At 30.6% G+C, this 21578-nt stretch overlaps 1 protein-coding gene and 3 long non-coding RNA genes across 4 annotated transcripts; all 4 read right to left on the bottom strand.

The window, feature by feature from the left end:
* Positions 1 to 1293: 1293 nt before the first annotated feature.
* On the bottom strand, positions 1294 to 3706 carry LOC114418649. The gene is made up of 3 exons (XR_003668072.1): positions 2737 to 3706; positions 1815 to 2137; positions 1294 to 1624 (listed from the first exon to the last, which is right to left on the bottom strand). It is a non-coding gene; the product is annotated as an uncharacterized LOC114418649 (long non-coding RNA).
* A 1375-nt stretch (positions 3707 to 5081) lies between these two features.
* Positions 5082 to 6102, bottom strand: LOC114418648. The gene is made up of 2 exons (XR_003668071.1): positions 5602 to 6102; positions 5082 to 5455 (listed from the first exon to the last, which is right to left on the bottom strand). It is a non-coding gene; the product is annotated as an uncharacterized LOC114418648 (long non-coding RNA).
* Positions 6103 to 12045: 5943 nt separating this feature from the next.
* LOC114419196 lies at positions 12046 to 14660 on the bottom strand. Its single transcript, XM_028384845.1, has 3 exons — positions 14272 to 14660; positions 12204 to 12986; positions 12046 to 12096 (listed from the first exon to the last, which is right to left on the bottom strand). The coding sequence occupies exons 1-3, from the start codon at positions 14279 to 14281 to the stop codon at positions 12062 to 12064; spliced, it is 828 nt and encodes a 275-aa protein (XP_028240646.1). The 5' UTR covers positions 14282 to 14660; the 3' UTR covers positions 12046 to 12061.
* A 1477-nt stretch (positions 14661 to 16137) lies between these two features.
* On the bottom strand, positions 16138 to 20958 carry LOC114419197. Its single transcript, XR_003668200.1, has 3 exons — positions 20839 to 20958; positions 20504 to 20612; positions 16138 to 16645 (listed from the first exon to the last, which is right to left on the bottom strand). It is a non-coding gene; the product is annotated as an uncharacterized LOC114419197 (long non-coding RNA).
* Between the last annotated feature and the right edge of the window lie 620 nt (positions 20959 to 21578).

The following is a 21578-nucleotide window of genomic DNA, read 5'->3' as shown; positions in this document are numbered from 1 at the left end:
GAAAGTTGAAGGCCTTTCAAAGAAGACATAACATTCAAAGGCGGTTATTAACTAATAACCGTATTTGAATGTCAAAGAAGAAGCAACATTCAAAGACGATTATTAACTAATAACCGTCTTTGAATGTTATAGGAGACATAACATTCAAAGGCGGTTATTAACTAATAACCGTCTTTGAATGTAAAAAAAAAAACAACATTCAAAGACGGTTATTAACTAATAACCGTCTTTGAATGCTAATAACAGTCTTTGAATGATTCTTACTTTCAAAGACGGTTTTTAAAATAACCGTCGTAAAAAATAATTTAGTTTTAATGACGTTATATACAATGACAGTTTAGAACCGTCGTTAAAGTCATTTATTAATCGTCGTAAAAAGTCATTTTTCTAGTAGTGATGACCTATGATTAGCTTTACTCTAGTTTTTCTTTTCACCCATTGAAGTTGCAAGAGACAACAATAACAATTAATTAAGACATGAATTGATTGCTGTGACCTATGATTAACTTTACTATTGTTTTTTTTGTTGGTAAAAACAATATACACCTTGTGCTAGGGATAAATACTTTTGGAACATAGTACTATGATTAGTTTATATGTTTTCATTCGGGGGTAAAAATTTTTTTGATACTTATCGTGATTGCTTAATGTTTCCATTTAGGGTTAAATACTTTTGGAATATGGTGTGTTGTCAATTGACTTTAATGGCAGTTCACTTATATATTATTATTACATTGATGTGCTATTATTTCCAACTCTCAGTTACTTTACTTAATACTTAAAATGTATTAACAGGTAAAATTGATTTAAATTGGTGAAAGTTTAAGAAAATTGGGTAAGTTGTTAAAAAATAGAGATGGACTTCAATGTCTTCCCTAAAAAGCTAACAAACTCAGAGACGGAAAAGTTTGGTCTCTAGTTAGAGAGATCAATAATAACCCGTGTCTGTCTAATAAGAGACGCTCACACCTGCGTTGGATTGTCTCTGGCTCTATCGCTGATAATACAGAGACGGAAAATGATGCAAATTGAGAGGAAATACGTCCATCTCGATTTCAGATTTTTCTATTTGCTATTATATAAAAATGAATTGTATTAGATTTTATTTTCTAAAAATTCCAAATCATTCATGAAGTTATGCATAAATCATGATGCAGATTTTTGGTAGTTCTTTTGCTTTAATTTACGGTGCGTTTGTTTCTTATAAGAAAAATTCAAAATCTGTCAGTATGAAATACTACTTATTAGCCACGCTTTCGGCAAATTAAATTATTGTTAAACGCCAACTGAGAATTAATAAAATAATCCATAAAAAAGCTTTTAATTTCTCCAAATCTAATTGCACATGCATACACGCTTTGAATAAAATATTCAATATATCCTGCCTTTAGACAGATAGTGTTATTTGGACATAAACCAAATAATGTAAAGCTATTTATATAAAGAAAATGAGTATGAATTAAAACTTGATCAGCCTCAAATGATTTTTTGTAATGTTGCAGGGATCAAGTAACACACAGTTAGGGACCATCTTGCCGAGGAGGATGACGAGGATGTTGTGGTTTGCCAGGCTGGGGTGGAGGAGGTGGACTTGGCATGAGACCCAATTTTCTCATTTTCAGATCTGCAAATAAAATTGATAATAACATATTAACTTTTCAATATTATGTATGCTTCTAATTTCATGAAAGTTTACCTTTTACATATTAATCACCTAAATGGACTTCATCTACTAAACATTAAATTAGATATTATACAAATTCTAACATATATGCTTTTGTACATCTTTGCATATTTCAATGAGAAAGACAAACCTGCACTAACTGGAGTAATCTGTGCACTGAAATTAAAGGCGATCATTAATAGAATAAGAAAAGGTACAGATATAGAACAAAGATTGGTTTGAGCCATGTCCAAGTGTATATTGAAGACTAGCTGAAACCAAATTAATATACCAGGTTGCTTCGTAGTCACCGAAATTTATAGTCACGAATGCATGGGAGTCAATGATACTTTTAATTATTTGAGTTTTCAATGAAATCTCCCATAGAAAATAATGCCAACAACTTAATGAAGGGGTCGGCCGGCCTGTTGAAATTTTGTGCCTGCTGATCGAAGAAAAACTCAAATCATGAACCTGTAAAGCAAAATTCAAGTATTAAAAAAGGAAACACGTGCTTATACACAAATAACAATATAATGAAACTGCTCTTGATTTCAACTTCAGAATTTCTAATCGCGTTTCTGCAAATACAGTTTGCTAATTAGTACCGATAACTTTTATTTAAACTAAATAATCTATACATTGTCCTGTGGTTCAACTAGAAAGCATAATAAATTTATCGACCTTTATAATATATAATTGATGATTTTTTATTGGTATTATAAATAATTATATATGTTGAATCGAACGTTTATCATTAGGTCAAAAGTTTTATCTTATGATCATAACATAATTGTTTTTACTTAAGAATGTAATAGTTCAAGCATCATGAGTTGACTTTGACTTAACGTATCTAGACCTTTACCATAGAATAATTGATGTCACAACTTGACAAACAATCCCCTCCTAAAAAATTAGCCAACTGGGAATTGAATGTGTACCCTTGACTCTAATACTAATTGTTAAATCAAACACTTATCACTAGATCAAAAGTTATAATTTATAGTCAGAACACAATTCTTTCTAAGAACATAATAGCCCAAACTCCTCGAGTCGATTTTAACTTGACCCACCTGAACCTCTATCACAACTATCACAAGACAATTGATGCCACATCTCAGTGTAAACAAGTTAATATACTCTAGATTTAAGGCTATTATTGCCTTACTGATTACATGGCCTGACTAATCTAATATATGAGAAAAAGAATACACAGTAATTGACAAGATGCTTCCAAGGCGCGTTTTAAGTTTGACAAGTCTCTAATTTCTAGAGGCACTTGAATAATTTCTTCATTGAGGAGTTACGGTACGGAATAATATCACTGCATCGTTAGATGATGCTACAGAAGGTATTTCCAGAAGGTTTAACATGAATAAGAAAAATTAGGAGAGCAAACGAAAATTAACAACTAATTATATAAATTTTCGTAATTTTTTAATAACTTTTTGTTATATAAAAAATGACTTGTATTTTAACTATAAAAAACACAATAATAGTGACAGAGCAATCTGTATATAATTTTTTAAAAATTATCAGTAAAATTTTAGTGCTACAATTATTAACAACAAAAATTATCAATAATGACAAAAATTTTGTGAATGATGCTTTAATTTCCTTTTGATTAGATTTTTCTAAAATTTTTGCTTAAAGTCTTGATATTTTTGGGCACAGCTTTACTTGATTCCCGAATCCTTCACAAAGTTATAATAAATCATGATGCAGACTTTTGGTTGTTCTTTTGCTTCAATTTACAGTTCTTCTCCACGTTGCGTTTCTATTCTTATGTAAGAAGAAAATTGCAAAACCTATCAGTATCTAATAATAGTTAACCACACTGGCTGTTGGTTAATGATTGTTAAACACCCCGAAAAATAATATATCAGTAAATCCTGCCTTAGACAGATTCTGTGTTGAGTGGCAAATCTAGAAATTTCAAGTCGTGGAAACAATATTACAATCATATGTGGGTACAATATTCATAATTATTGTTTATGTGCACTTCATTTTATTTTACCCTCAAAGTCTGGCAAATAAATCCATCCCTGGTGTGATTTATACACAGAACCTACCTTGATTCCCTCATGTTTTCTTGTAATATTGCAGGGATCAAATAACATGAAAAGTTAGGAAATGGCTGGAGGAGGTGGACGAGTATGCCGAGGCGGGGCACGCAAGGGTGGAGGAGGTGGACTTGGGTGTGAACCCAATTTTCTCATTTTCAGATCTGTAAATTAGGATCACAGGATGTTGTTAACTTCTCAAGATGTATATGATCCTAGATTCAAGATAACATATATTTTTACATATTATAAGCACCTACATGGACTAATTAATTCATCTACCTAACATAATATATATAAGATGGCGAAACCTCGAATAGTGATTGTGATTATACAACTCTATACACACATGCTTTTGTACATCTTTGCATATATTAATTAATTTCAGTGAGGTAGACAAACCTGCACTAACTGGAGTAAGCTCTGCAAAGAAAGTAATGGCAATTACGAGCAAAATGAGGAAAGGTACAAATATAGATGAAAGAGTGGTCCGAGCCATCTTTATGTTGAAAGCTGAAACCAAATTCATATACCAACCCTGCTTCACAATCACGAAATTTATAATCTAACGAAAATGCATGGAATAATCAATCATACTTTTATTCGAGCTGTCATCGAAATTCCCAATAGAAAACGACGCCCATTACTAACCATGGATGAAGTGTTAGGTATTTTATTTTCTTCATACAAGTAACATAATTATAGTAATAAAAAAGGAAGATGTGCCACTGATGTCACCAAAAGATACAAAAGCAATAAGGTCTTTAGGCTTTATACACCCATAAAACTAATCCCAGCTAGCACTCACGCAAAAGACAAAAAAAGGTGCCATCCATCCTTTACTTATATTCGTTAAAAATCAATTAGGAGGAAATAAAAAGAACACTTTTTAAAATTAAGGAATTAAAAAAAATTAATGGAGCAAAAACAACAATAACCCAAATTTAAAATGTAAAAACATATTTAAGTCTGTTGTAAAATATAAACATATGTTAACACATAAAACATAAAATATTACATGTGAATAGATTTTTTATTTTTGGAATTTTTTTTTTGTTAAATTTAATGTTTAGATAAGTTGAAATAAATAATTGAAATCTTTTGAAAATGACCAAATTAAGTTATTGGTAAAAAATTCAAAAAAATTCCCTCCTCACATTAATTATTTTTCGTACCCGATTCAATCATGGGATCCGGTGTCATCTGCTCATCGTCCCTCCTAACTATCCTCAGGTTCGACCCTATCATTGAATCATGTAATTTTTTTGGTAGCTATTTTGCTTTATTATAGCCACTGCCTTTTCTCTTTGCAGTTCTTTCTTGAAAAGAAGAAAAATCCAAAATCTATCCGTATCTAATACTTAACCATGTTTTTGGTAAATGATAGTTGAACACACGCTATATATTGAAAGTCTAGCTTATAAACCCTATAAAATCCATCTTTGTTTGTATCACCTGTCTTGACAGGCACAAAAATTAAAATTAAAATTAAAATAGTAGTGCCATTTATACATAAAACCTAATACAGTAAACCTAGAATCGAAGCTTGAGGCTAGGCCCATATGATTCTTTGTAATATTGTAGGATCAGGCATGAAAAATACTTTGGCGATTATGGGGTGGATCAGGATGAGAAGAAGGAGCACGAGCTTAATGAACTTCTGGGCCGGGACTAACAATGGGTTGAGGAGGAGGACTTGGGAGGAGACCCAATTTTCTCATCTTCATATCTGCAAATTAAAATGATCGACAACTTTTTGTTAAGTGTTAACTGTTCAAGATGTATATTCCATATGTTTCTAGATTCAAGAAACTTTACTTTTACATATTAAACACCTATATGTACATATCTTTTTTAATGAGATCATAGACAAACCTGCACTATTAATTGGAGTAATCTGTGCAAAGAAAGTAAAGACGATTATTAGCAGAATAAGAAAAGGTACAGATATAGAACAAAGACGGGTCCGAGCCATCTCCCAGTGTATGTTGAAAGCTGAAACAAAATTATCATAACAGCACTGCTTCATAGTGACTGGAATTTATATTGTCATGAAAGCAATAGAGTCAATGTTACGGCCTATTTGAGCTTACAATGAAATTTCCTATAAGAAATTAGTGGTAGCTAGGTATTTGTGCACAAAAATTGATTATTTGACTTTTGACCTGCTGAGTTTTGGTAAAATCAAACAAACAATTAGAAAAAGAAAACTATGTGGTAATAAATATGGCTAAGTGTGCAAGGACTTAATTAGTGTGTGAACATAGGAAGAAAAAAGGGACAAAAGAATGGAGGATAACACACTAAGTCCTTAACGGGACTGCATAGATGGATTAGTCATGGCTTGAAAACTACGCATATAGAATTGTTGACAAATTCCTTCTTTCTAGATTGATCAAATTCAATAAATACAAAAAAGAAAATTAAAATTGGTAATGAAGCAATGCAGTTATAATTTTTAAAAATCGTGGTTCCAATTATTGTGACTCCAACATTAACAATTTTCTTAAAATATTTAGTATAATAATATGCTCAATATTACATAATAATATTAAATAAATGTTACATTTATATAATTATTAAAATTAATTATTACTTAATTAACTAATTTTTTAATTTTTTTTAAATCTTATAAAATTATTTTTACATAAAAATCATATAATAAATTGACAGTGAAAAAAATCAACCGTCTTAGAATAAACGACTATTTATAATTCTATATATGAAGGATAGTTTAATTTGTCCTATGAAAATAAAGGAATAGTAATAGGACACTGTACTATATGGATGACACCGCAAGTGAAAGTTCGTTGCATGTTCTCTGAAGCTGAGTTATCTTTTTATACATTTTCTTAATTAACTGTTTAATTATCATATAACTTTAAGATACTTTGTTTCACGCATAGTTCTTTTAGTCCCAAAATATTGTTTTTAGGAGAAAAATATAGAAATGTTATTCCCAGATATTTAATTAAAAATTATGTTTGATTAACTATAAAATAAGTTAAAAATATTTGTTATATTCTTAAGAATAATTAAGACCTATGTTTAGTTAAATTATTTTTTTCTGAAAATATATATTATAATTACTAAAATATCCTTATGTTATTTTTTTATAAAATAATTTTTTTTATTGTGATATCTACAAATAAGCAAATTGTACTTAAAATGATATGTATATCATGTTCTCATAACAAACCATTCTCAGTAAGAGAAAAAATGAAAAATTATTGTAATTAAAATTCAAGAGATTGATGATAAATAAAAATTGACACATGAACAAAAATTTTGAAAATAATAAAAATTAGAAGACATAAATGAAGGGATCATTAAAAGGAAAATGTGATAGTGGATAAGAAGAAGATATATATTTATTTTTATTCACAAAGATGATTTTTGTCCCTTAAAAATAAATATTAATTTTCTATCCCCTCCATCATAATTAAATATTAGCTGAAGATAGGATAATTATATTATTGCATATCTAAGTAAAAAAATATATTAAGATTAAATATTTTATTAATTGATAACAAACACACTATTATTTTTTCCTCTCTTCTATTTCCATACTAAAAAAATCTAGCTGTGAAACAAATATCTCCTTAATTAGTCTTTTTTCGGCTGTTTCTTAATTATTTAATTATCTTATCTAATATTAATTGTTACTATATATTATATTAATTAATAACAATATTAATTTATAGTGTTAGATATCAGAATAATTAATTATAATTTAATTTTATGACGCAAAGAGAGTGAAGTGCCAGAACATTTACATCCAAGTCCCACAATAAAGAAGGTATAACAAGAATAAGAGCAAAATGAAAATTAACAACTTATTAGACCATCAATTCCTGAACTTTTTTTAATATTTTTTTATTATATAAAAATTGTATTAGATTATATACGATAGTTCTTTTCTTTATAGCTAGTGCTGCTCCACGTGGCGGTTTTTTCTTTTAAGAAGCAAAACTCAAAATTTAATCTAACACTACTTAACTACACTTTAGGGAAATGATTAGTTTCTGAGATAAGGTAAATGATTGTTAAACACCCAGTAAAAGTAAGATAATCGATAATAAAAAAAACCTTTTTAATTTCGTCTGAATCGAATTATATATATATATATATATATACATGGAGTAACATTTGTCAGAAAAATTATTGAATGGCATGGGCTCTAACCATGTTTGGATTCCATTTGTTGGGGTCAGACGCATATCACCAAAGCAATAAATTGTTACTTTTGGTGCGTTGCAATGTGGAAATCAGTTAAGACATGCATCACAAATGAGAATCCAAATTTGGATTACTAACTATTCCTCAATGTTAAAAATTAACTAGAGGAGTACTAACTGTAAAAATATACATACACTGATCTAAACATGCAAATAAATTTAAATTGTAAAAATATACATACACTGATCTAAACATGCAAATAAATTTAAATAGTATATTTAGATCAAACAGCGGAAATTAAAAAGAATTACGAGCATACCTCCAGCCATTGCAAATTGAACGGGAAGCGGTGCACACATGAACCTGAAAGACAGTTTTGTTCTTCCAGACCCTTACTCACTCTGAATAGATGATGTATTTTTCTGAATAGAGAAGTGGGTTTGGTGATACAAAACTGAGAGCACCCCATCCTATTTATAGAGTCTGTCCATCACAGAGCTCTTAACTTGTTATCAGAACGTGAAATAGGAAGTTATCAGACGTGAGATAAGAAGTTATCAGAATGTGAGATAAATGATGGGTACGTGATTTGTTACTGAAAGTGGTTGCAAATATATTTGCAAAGATATGGGATGAATGTGGATAGAAAATGGACCAGATTCAAAATAACTAAATGTTCCAAAATAATAAAATAAAAAAGGGAACGTGGGACGTGAATGCAACGTGGGATTCCAACATTCTCCCACATGGCCCATTTAATTCAACATCAACCATAACAAGAAACATAATATATGAGTCATGGCGATAGGTCCTCTGATGATGAGTAGTATCTTCCATGTACCACAATATATCAAGTCTCTCAACACTAGCTCTGAAATTAATGAATAAACCATATGTTTATTCTATATCTAAACCGAATGATTTTTCTCGAAATAAATAAATATGTGCACAAAACCATATGAGAAAATATCTAACTGAATAAGAGTTTCATTGAAAATAACAAATGTACGTACAATGAAATTACATCATGGAACCAAGTCCCATTTCCACTACATGATCCTTAAAATTCTTTGGTGGCATGCCTTTAGTTAAAGGATCAACAATCATTAACTCAGTGTTGACGTGTTCAATGACCACTTTCTTTTCTTTAACACGTTCTCTTATGGCTAAGTACTTGATGTCGATGTGCTTACTTCGACTTCCACTTTTGTTGTTTTTAGCCATAAACACTGCAACAAAGTTGTCACAATACAACTTTAATGGCCTAGAAATAGAGTCCACAACTCTAAGGCCAGATATGAAACTCTTCAACCATACACCATGCGAGGTAGCCTCAAAACAAGAAATGAACTCAGCCTCCATAGTGGAAGTAGCAGTCAAGGTTTGTTTGGCACTTCTCCAAGATACAACTCCACTGGCTAACATAAAAATATAACCAGATGTTGATCTTCGTGAATCAACGCAACCAGCAAAGTCTGAGTCGGAGTAGCCAATCACTTCCAGACAATCAGTTTGTCTGTACATGAGCATGTAATCCTTTGTTCCTTGAAGATATCTCATCACTTTCTTTGCAGCTTTCCAGTGGTCAATACCTGGATTACTTTGATATCTTCCCAAAACTCCAACAGCGAATGCAATATCAGGTCTAGTGCAAACCTGAGCATACATAAGGCTTCCAACTGCTGAAGCATATGGAATATTTTTCATGTGTTCTCGCTCAAAATCATTTTTGGGGCATTGACTCAAAGCAAGTTTGTCACCCTTCACAATGGGAGCTACACTTGGTGAACAATCTTTCATATTAAATCTCTCTAAAACTTTGTTGATATAGGTTTCTTGAGACAAGCCTAAAATGCCTCGAGATCTTTCTCTATGGATCTTTATGCCTATGACATAAGATGTCTCTCCCATATCCTTCATATCAAAGTTCTTTGAGAGAAATTGTTTCACCTCATATAGCATACCCTTATCATTAGTCGCAAGCAGAATGTCATCTACGTATAATACAAGGAAACAAATCTTACTTCCACTGACCTTCTGGTATATATAGTGATCCATGACATTCTCTTCAAAGCTAAATGAAGAAATGACCTCATGAAATTTTAAATACCATTGGCGGGAGGCTTGTTTCAATCCATAGATGGACTTATTAAGCTTGCAGATTAAGTGCTCACCAACACTAGATAAGAATCCCTCAGGTTGTTTCATGTAAACCTCTTCTTCTAGATCACTATTCAAGAACGTCGTTTTCACATCCATTTGATGCAACTCAAGATCAAAATGAGCTACTAATGCCAAAATTACTCGAAGAGAGTCTTTCTTAGATACAGGGGAAAAGGTCTCTCTGTAATCGATTCCTTCTCTTTGAGTGAATCCTTTAGCAACAAGTCTTGCCTTATGTCTCTCAATGTTGCCTTTTGAGTCTTTCTTTGTTTTGAAGACCCATCTACATCCGATGGCTTTTACACCAACAGGCAACTCAACGAGATCCCAAACTTGGTTAGATGCCATAGAATCCATCTCATCCCTCATAGCATTATACCACAAATTTGATTCCTTAGAACTCATGGCTTGTGAAAACGTCTCAGGATCATTTTCGACTCCAATGTTGTAGTCTGATTCTTATAGGTACACTACATAATCACTAGGAATTGCTGTCTTTTTTATTCTAGTAGATCTTCTTAATGTTGTTTGGTCATCTTGCTGAGGAACTTGTTCAACTGGTTCTTCACCAGTTTGTTCAATATCATCATGTTGTTCCTCACAAACAACTTGATCTACATGATCACTTTCAACAGCTTGTGGAACTTCAATCACTGGTTGTCTAACACCCATTTTAACTTGAGGGGTGGGAATGACTACCAACCTATTACTTGTCCTAGAAGGTTAAGCTTCATAGTGATCCCTTTCAGAAGAAATGTTCTGAAATTGATCACTCCCACTGATCAAGTCATTTTCAAGAAACTTTGAATTCCTTGATTCCACAATCCTAGTGTTGTGGGATGGACAATAGAACCTATACCCTTTAGACCTTTCAGCATATCCAATGAAATACCCAGTAATAGTCTTAGGGTCTAGTTTCTTTTCTTGTGGATTATAAATTCTTACTTCAGACGGGCATCCCCAAACGCGTATATGTCACAAACTTGGTTTCCAACCCTTGAATAACTCAAAAGGTGTCTTTGAGACAGCCTTGGTTGGAACTCGGTTTAATATATACGCAGCCGTCTTAAAAGCATCAATCCACAAAAATTGAGGAAGCTTTACATTACTCCTCATGCTTCTCACCATGTCTAATAAGGTTCAATTTCGTCGTTCTGCCACACCATTCTGATCCGGAGAACCAGGCATAGTGTATTGGGCAACAATCCCATGTTCTTGAAGAAATTTCACAAATGAACCTGGTGCTTGTCCATCCTCTGTGTATCTACCATAGTACTCCCCACCTCTATCTGATCTCACGATCTTAATTTGTTTTCCACATTGTTTCTCAACTTCAGCCTTAAAAACTTTAAAGGCATCTAAAGCTTCATTCTTAGAATGAAGTAAGTAGAGATACATATATCGTGAATAATAATCTATAAAGGTTATGAAGTATTTCGGACTATTTGCATCCATGTCTGGACAACATATGTCTGTATGTATGATTTCTAATAAATTAGAACTCCTCTTTGCACCCTTTTTAGACTTGTTAGTTTGCTTACCCTTAATGCAATCTACACAAGTCTCAAAATCAACGAAATCCAAAGTACTAAGTACTCCTTCATTTACTAATCGCTTGATTCTTTCAATAGAGATATGTCCTAATCTCCGGTGCCACAACATAGAGGATTCTTCATTCACAATACATCGTTTTAACCCAACAGAAACGTGCATAGAAGTAGCGTCATTTTGCAATTCAATCGAATAAAGACCATCAACCAATTGACCACAACCAATAATTTCAGATTTATTTAGTAAATTAAAACCAAAGTCTGTAAAATTAAAATAAAATCCCAAAGGTGCAAGTTTAGAAACAGAAATTAAGTTTTTACAGAAACTAGGAACATAAAAAACTTTCTCCAAATGTAATTTAAAGCCACTACTTAAAACTAAGACGCACGTTCCAATGGCCTCTACATGTGAGCTCATCCTACTCCCTGAGTAGATGCACTGCTCACTTCCCACTGGCTTCCTTAGGCTTTCCATACCCTGCAAGGTATTAGAAACATGGATTGTAGAACCAGAGTTAATCCACCATGTATTATGATTCACATTAATCATATTAGATTCATAACAAACAAAGGCAAATGGTGTACCTTTCTTCTCAAACCAACTTTTAAATTTGGGGCAGTCCTTCTTCATTTGTCCTTTCTTTTTACAGAAGAAACACTTTGACTCCTTTTTAATTGTTGGTTGAGTCGGAATCTTTCCTTTATTGGTGCCTACAGACTTCTTCCTATCCTTTCCAGAAGTAGAAGTAGTCAAATTTACCTTCTCACCCTCTTCCATTATCAATCTCTCCTCTTCTTGAACACACATGGTCATCAATTCATTAATAGACCATTTATCCTTATGTGTGTTGTAGGAGATTTTGAAGGGTGTATACTGTTGAGGTAGGGTGCACAAAATGAAATGTACCAGGAAGGATTCAGACATGGTAACTTCCAGGGTTTTCAACTGAGCCACTATGTCCCTTAAGCACATGATATGTTCACGCACACCCCTCGTTCCAGTAAGCTTAATGGAAGAGAATTGCATAATGAGTGTGCTAGCAAGCGACTTCTCAGAGGTCGTAAACTGTTCATCAATGGCTTTCAACAGATCTCTGACCTTATCATGCTGGTCAACTGAACCCCAGATACTAGCGGATATGTTGGTTTTTATGAACATAACGGAGAGACGATTAGATCTCTCCCACTTTTCATAAAGATCAACAGCATCAGGTTCGCTAGTTTCAGTAATAGCCGGTGGCTCATCCTTCCTTATAGCATAGTCAATATCCATCCAGCCCAAATGAAGGAGAACTCTTTGCTTCCAAACCTTATAATTATCACCTTTCAAAATTGGAAGGTCACAAGAAATATTCATAGATTGTGAAACTGCAAACAAACACACATGCTCATTAGACTAAACAAATGCCATGTTTTGTCAATGCAAATCATGTCTCAATATATGAATCTAGTGACACAAAACTTGCCTGTGGGTTAAAGTCCTACTCAATTAGATTCATCATGCAACTTTATGATAAAACTATTAAATCATGTTCTTTTCCTTAATTCCTGTGGGTAAATTAAGAAATATAATTTAATATTTTATCCTAATTAATCATACAAATATAACAAAATTCCTGTGGGTAGATTTCATCACATTATATATGATTAATCACAATTAATATTTCTAATGTGATTATAAATTTAGTATATAATTTTACTCAATTAAAGATGTTGTGGCTATTCTCTAATTTAATAAAATTATATTAATCACTTAACATTAAAAAATAATCCTTGCATAAACATACTTAATAATGCAAATGTGCTCAATATTGAATCATAAAAATTACATGTATACCAATAACATTGCACGTATATTCATTCAACATGTAATAAACTTTCAAGGATTAAATCCAATGCATACCAGTATTTAACATAATATTGCATGTTCAGCATAACTTAAGAGACACACAATTTTAAATAGTTTGTGCATAAATGATTTATCCTTCCTAAGTTATAAATACACATGAACTGCAGTTAATAAACAATTAAATTGCAGTAGCTTAGCGTCAAAGGGAGTCCTTTTCATGCTTGTAGGGTGAGGGTTTGAAATCAACCCAAAACGTTTTCGCGTTCCTTTTAATTAATCAAAAAACGAAAACAAGGAAGAAAAAGCTTTCACTGAGATTCGAACCCATAAAAGAGAGGTAATATACATCACATCCACCACTGGACCAGCTCGTGCTTTGTGTAATATTGTTAATTTAAAATGTACATTAACAATTCCAAGACAGTAAACAAAACCTGCAAGACTTTGTCTTCAACCTCCAGCGGGGGTAAAAAAATAAAAAAAAAATTATTACCTCAATTTCGAAAAACCCACATCATTATATGCATTTTAGACACCCAAAAATACGTTTTAAATCATAGAAAAGTTAGAAAACTCATATCATTCCTAATTTTGATGTTAGTTTGAATTAAGGAGGCTTAAAACATAACACCCATATACTCAGAAAATAAACTCCGCATAGGAATGACCAATAAGCAAGACAGAGGTACATATAGGCTCTGATACCAAATGTAAAAATATACATACATTGATCTAAACATGCAAATAAATTTAAATAGCATATTTAGATCAAACAACGGAAATTAAAAAGAATTACGAGCGTACCTCCAGCCATTGCAAATTGAACGGGAAGCGGCGTACACACGAACCTGAAAGACAGTTTTGTTCTTCCAGACCCTTACTCACTCTGAATAGATGATGTATTTTTCTGAATAGAGAAGTGGGTTTGGTGATACAAAACTGAGAGCACCCCATCCTATTTATAGAGTCTGTCCATCACAGAGCTCTTAACTTGTTATCAGAACGTGAGATAGGAAGTTATCAGACGTGAAATAAATGATGGGTACGTGAGATAAATGATGGGTACGTGATTTGTTACTGAAAGTGGTTGCAAATATATTTGCAAAGATATGGGATGAATGTGGATGGAAAATGGACCAAATTCAAAATAACTAAATGTTCCAAAATAATAAAATAAAAAAGGGAACATGGGACGTGAATGCAACGTGGGATTCCAACACTAACAACATATTTTTTTTAACACATTTCTCAATTAATTAATACAGGTAGAATTATCAACGTAAATAACACATTTTTTAGTAGCATCAACGTCCATGTTTAGGTCCATCAGAATGACTAGGTGAAGGAGGTGGATTTTGCATGGGACCCAATTTTTTCATCTTCAGATCTGCAAATTCAAATGACAACATATTGTTACCTCTTCAAGATGTAATATATGTTTCCACATTCATGAAAGTTTACTTTTTACATATTAAACACCTACGTGGACTATATAACCAAACATTAAATATAAGCTGGTGAAAGCTCGAGTAGTGATTGTGATTCTACGATACATACATACATACATACTTTTTATACTTTTTTACATGATACATATCTTTGCATGTATCTTTCAATGAGATAGACAAACCTGCACTAACTGGAGCAAGCTGTGCAAAGAAAGTAAAGGTTATTATCAGCAGAATAAGAAAAGGTATTGATAAAGAAGAAAGACTGGTCCGAGCCATCTCCTAATTTATGTTGAAAGCTCAAAGCCTGAAACCAAAATAATATACATGCCCTGATTCATAGTCACCGAAATTTATAATGTCACAAAAGCAATGGAGTCAAAGTTACTTTTATTTGAGCTTTCAATGAAATTTCCCAAAGATATTGACGACAAAATTACTAGCAAATAACAAAATGAAAAAATCATGGGTAAAATAAAATCCAACTATTAAGAAAAGTAATATCTACGAGCTAATATGTACATATGACTAAATCAGAATCTTATCTAAAATTTTTGAGGTTTCAAGCAAACTCATTTGAAAGAATTTTTGTAGGAACGTACAAAGTATAAGAAAAGAACAAAATTTAATTTAATTATTTTAAATAAATAAATAAATGTTTAGTCAATAGTAATTAACAATAATAGAACTGTCTTTTTATAGTTTTTTTTTAGAAGTTCAAGCTCTAACATCTTTTTTTCATTTCGTCAATACTACTGTTGATTTTTTATTCACTTCATAAAACCCTACGTCTTTTTTTCTGTAAAACAAAAAAAGGAAGAAAAACTCTACCTCTTTTATAGCATGTTTCTTTATCTTCTTTCAAATATTGGTTATCGTGCACCTTCAGTGCATGATTTTATGCAAAATTCCACTTCAATATGTTTTTTTTTTTATCTCTCAAACTAATTTTGGGTCATTGTTGATTTTGGTTTCCTAAATTTGAATTTAGTTTTTTAGTGTTCAATTTTAAGAAATTATCATTTTTGTTCTTCTTAATTGATTTTTGGGATTTGGATGCACAATTTATTATAATATTTTTTATCGTAAAAAATTAATTAAAGCACATTTTTTTAAACTGAGGACTAAAATTTCACATTTAAATTTAGAGAAAAAATAATTAAAATTTATAAGATTAAAAATATATTTAAATCGAAAATGAAAATAAGGAGTAATTGGGAATAATGAGTGATATAACAAATTGGACATAAGGCAATTTCCTTACAAATTACATGGCCTGCCTAAACTCCTTGCAATTTCCTTATAAAAACATATTAAAATCTAACATTAAAAAAACAAAGACAAGATATTTTCAGACCATGTTTTAAATTTGACATGTCTCTAGTTTGTATAGGGTACGTGCTTGAAGCATTTCTTAATTGAGGAGTTACAGAATGACATCGACCAATGCATCCCTGGATTCATATTAATTACTGCGTAAAACTGTTCAAATAGATAATAGACCTTCATACATAAGTTTGCACAACCATAAAGAGGTATATACGTAATACCAACCCAAAATTAAGTTGTTTGTTTAATGATAGATGAGCATAAATATATGGTTTTAAGGTTAAATCCTAACTATGCCATTTATTTGACGTCAAGTCATAATTAAGTGTGAACTCCAAATCGCAAACTGGGTTGTACGTCTTTGACCGAACTCCAGAGATTGATTAGTCATTGCTTGGGCACTACATTAAAACACAAAAATTGAAAAAAGAGAGATGATATGTGATACCACGATTTTAGATGTTGTCAAAATCACATGGATGTATGAGTTTTCATACTAAATATTATGTTAAATGTATGGTAGAATTTTCATGTTTGACCATAGACCGGAAAAAAAGAAATGAAGAAAAGAGAATTGAATAAAATAAAATATCAAATTTTCAATGTTTAAAGAGAAAGAAGCAATAGTTTTTGGAGCCCCAAGCAAATACCTTTTCTCTAATTTGGTCTGAATGTAGAGGATAAATTTTATTTCTTTCCCATTTTTTGTTTTAGTTTCTTAAAAAATAAAAAATTTATATAACATAAAAAATAGAAAATATTAAATGATTTTTATGTTAATGAAAAAATAGTGGAGTGAAAAAGCTTAATTTTTGGAGTTAAATTTAATTTTTGTAATTAAACTATAAATATTTTAAAGAAAATTTATGTATTTCTTTTATAATCTCTTTTTTTTTATTTAACTAACATTTCATTTTTTTCTTTTATTTCTATCAGTTAAGAATACATTTTTTTTTTTACTTTTGGCTTCCTCTTACTTTTATTCTTAAATATATTTTTCCACTTATTTCTTGTTTTTAGCTCATTTCAAATTTGAGCAATATTAAGTTATAGAGTGAGGGAAAAGAAATAACAGTGGCTGTATATTCTAAAAAGATCGTTGTCACAACCAAAATTGTGAAGGGACGACAAGCTAAACATGAATTGAATGAAAATCAAGAGTCATATAAAAGTATAAAACAAACTGTAAAGAAACGTGATATTTTCTGCAGAATCAAGGAAAGGCAAGTCTAGAATTGGAGGATTAAGTGCCTCCTTAACAAACAGGAAAGGGAAAATATATGTTTATTCATAGATGTTGCCCTTCATAAATAATGGTATTGTATGGTCATATATAGCAATATTCATAACTAACAGAAAAGCAAATAACAGAAAAAGAAATTGAAATAAGGGTGCAGACAACATTTCCTAAACTTCGAAAATGAGCATGCGCCGCCCAATTCATCTAGTAACTCATCGATGGTGGGTATTGGAAAAGAAAACTATGTGGTAATAAATATGGCAAAGTGTGTAAGGACTTAATTAGTGTGTGAACATAAGAAGAAAAAAGAGACAAAAGAATGGAGGATAACACACGAAGTCCTTAACCGGACTGCAGAGATGGATTAGTCATGGCTTGAAAACTACGCATATAGAATTGTTGACAGATTCCTTCTTTCTAGATTGATCGAATTCAATAAATACAAAAAAGAAAATTAAAATTGGTAATGAAGCTAAGCAATGCAGTTATAATTTTTAAAAATCGTGGTTACAATTATTGTGATTCCAACATTAACGAAGAAAAAACAATTTTCGTCATTAACAATTTTAGTACTGATAGATGGGGCCTTAAAAAGTAATCCTGGGGACGGAGGGTGAGGGATGATTTAATAAAAGGGAGGTATACCAAAGATGAATAAGAGGACTTTGCCCATTATAAAAAGAAAAATTTAACAGAAATGTCCACAAAATTGTGAAGCTGATTTTAAACAGGTCATTTTGAAACTGGACATTTCTACTTCGATCCCTATTGTCAAAATATAATTATAGAAAGAAAATTTTAACAAACCTACTCTTCTAAAATAAACTTTTGGATGGACAAGTGCCACTCCCTCAAGGATTTTGCCTGCTCAAATAATTCTCTCCTTTTTTTTATTTCTTCATTTTTCGTATTTCACGTTTTACTATTTTAGAGCAGATTTTTCGGCTCAAATAATGAGAATAATTTTTTGAACATGTCAGCATTACTTATGTGTTTTAGTTATATTATATATTATTAATGTCATATTCTTTTAGTTATAAAAATTTAAATATTATATAATTTATATAAATATATGATCATAAAAATAAAAAATTATTGCGTGTGAGTTATAAAATAATCATTGTGTCTATCTACGTGATAATTAATATTTCTTAAAATATTTAGTATAATAATATGCTAAATGTTACATAATAATATCAAATGAATGTTACATTTATATAATTACTTATTAAAATTAACTATTACTTAATTAACTATTTTTTATTTTAAAATCTTATAAAATTACTTTAACATAAAAATCATATAATAAATTGACAGTGAAAAAATCAACCATCTTAGAATAAACAACTATTTATAGTTCTATATATGAAGGATAGCTTAACTTGTCCTATGAAAATAAAGGAATAGTAATAGGACACTGTACTATATGGATGACATGCACCACAAGTGGAAGTTCGTTGCATGTTCGCTGAAGCTGAGTTATCTTTTTATACATTTTCTTAATTAACTGTTTAATTATCATATAAGTTTAAGATACTTTATTTCACCGATAATTCTTTTAGTCCCAAAAATACTATTTTTAGGAACAAAATATAGGAATGTTATTCCCAGATATTTAATTAAAAATTGTGTTTGATTAATTATAAAATTAGTTAAAAATATTTTTTTATATTCTTAAGAACAATTAAGACCTTTGTTTAGTTAAATTATTTTTTCTTGAAAATATATATTATAATTATTAAAACATCCTTATGTTAAAGATGTTATTTTTTTTTATAAAATAAAATTTTTTATTATAAGATCACGAATAAGCAAACTGTACTTAAAATGTTATATATATCATATTCTCATGACAGAATCCTTCTCACTAAGAGAAAAAATAAAAAATTATTGTGGGTAAAATTAAAGAGGTTGTTGGTAAATAAAAATTAACACAAACGAAAATTTTTAGTGTGAAAAAAAATAGAAAACATACATGAAGGGATCGTTAAAAAGGAAATGTAATAGTGGATAGGAACAATATATATATATATATATATATATATATATATATATATATATATATATATATATATATATATATATATATACTCACAAAGATAATTTTTATTACATAAGAATAAATATTTTCAACCCCTCCATTATTAAATATTAGCTAAAGGCAGAATAATGATATTATTGCATATTCAGGTAAAAAATATATTTAAGATTAATTATTTTATTAACTGTTAACAAACACGATATTATTTTTTCCTCTCTTGTATTTCCATACTAAAAAATCTACCTGTGAAACAAATATTTTCTTAATTAGTCTTGTTTTTTGCTGTTTTTTAACTGTTTAATTATCTTATTTAATATTAATTGTTACTACATGTCATGCTATATTAATTAATAAGAATATTAATTTATAGTGTTAGATGTTAGAATAATTAATTATAACTTAATTTTATGACGCAAAGAGAGTGAAGTGCCAGAACATTTACATCCAAGTCCCACAATAAAGAAGGTATAACAAGAATAAGAGCAAAATGAAAATTAACAACATATTAGATCATCAATTCCTGAACTTTTTTTAATAATTTTTTATTATATAAAAATTGTATTAGATTATATACGGTAGTTCTTTTCTTTATAGCTAGTGCTGCTCCATGTGGCAGTTTTTCTCTTATAAGAAGCAAAACTCAAAATTTGATCTAATACTACTTAACTACACTTTAGGTAAATGATTAGTTTCTGAGAGAAGGTAAATGATTGTTAAACGCCCAGTAAAAGTAAGATAATCGATAATAAATAAAAAAGCTTTTTAATTTCCTCTGAATCGAATTATATATATATACATGGAATAACATTTTCACTAAATCCTGTCCAAGGGGTACAATGCGATTTATATATGAAACCTAATACAGTAAAGCTATATAAACAAAATAAGAATCAAAGCTTGAGGTCCATTGTAACATTTCAGGATCAAGTACCACGAAAAATTATTGAATGGCAGGGTTCTTAATTAACATATTGTTACCTAGGTGGAGGAGGAGCGGCGTTTTGGCTTCAACCTGAACCAGGTCCAGGAGAAAGCCTAGGTGGAGGAGGTGGACTTGACATGGGACCAAATTTTCTCTTTTGCAGATCTGCAAATTCAAATGACAACATATTGTTACCTCTTCAAGATGTAATATATGTTTCTACATTCATGAAAGTTTACTTTTTACATATTAAACTCCTACATGGACTATATAACCAAACATTAAATATAAGCTGGTGAAAGCTCGAGTAGTCGTTGTGATTCTACGATACATGCATACTTTTTTACATAATACATATCTTTGCATATATCTTTCAATGAGATAGACAAACCTGCACTAACTGGAGCTAGCTGTGCAAAGAAAGTAAAGGCTATTATCAGCAGAATAAGAAAAGGTATTGATATTGAAGAAAGACTTGTCCGAGCCATCTCCTAGTTTATGTTGAAAGCTGAAAGCCTGAAACCAAAATAATATACATGCCCTGTTTCATAGTCACCGAAATTTATAATGTCCCAAAAACAATGGAGTCAAAGTTACTTTTATTTCAGCTTTCAATGAAATTTCCCAAAGGTATCGACGTCATGCATAATTACTAGCAAATAACAAAAAGAAAAAATAACGGGTAAAATAAAATCCAACTATTAAGAAAAGTAATATCTACGAGCTAATATGTACATATGACTAAATCAGAATCTTGTCTAGAAATTTTGATGTTTCAAGCAAACTCATTTGAAAGAATTTTTAAAATTTGTAGGAACGTACAAAGTATAAGAAAAGAAGAAGTTTTGAATCTGGTTTTTCTTATGGGAAATTGTTAGTGTTAATCTTCTTAGCCGAAGAGATTGAATCCGTGATTTTTTTCTCTTTTTTCTTTTTCTTTAATCATCCAACCACTTTATATCTCCTAATAAAAAGATATTGCCAAACCAGTTTTGAATTCTGACTGACTTCGGATCTTAAATCCTTTCTTCATTCATGGAAGAGTTACGGAATGACGTCAATGCATTGTTAGATGAAAATAGCTTCCCATTGTTGACATAGATATAAGTCTCCATAGATATATATAGTTAA

The sequence above is a fragment of the Glycine soja genome, chromosome 7, assembly GCF_004193775.1.
Source record: "Glycine soja cultivar W05 chromosome 7, ASM419377v2, whole genome shotgun sequence".
NCBI classification, from domain to species: Eukaryota; Viridiplantae; Streptophyta; class Magnoliopsida; order Fabales; family Fabaceae; genus Glycine; species Glycine soja.
This window is presented reverse-complemented; position numbering and strand designations above follow the sequence as displayed.

Excerpts from the sequence above, each read along its gene's own strand:
- LOC114419196 (XM_028384845.1), bottom strand. Across the intron at positions 12,097-12,203 it reads AAGTTGGTTTGAGAAGAAAG|GGTATGGAAAGCCTAAGGAA; the intron begins GTACACCATTTG and ends AATACCTTGCAG.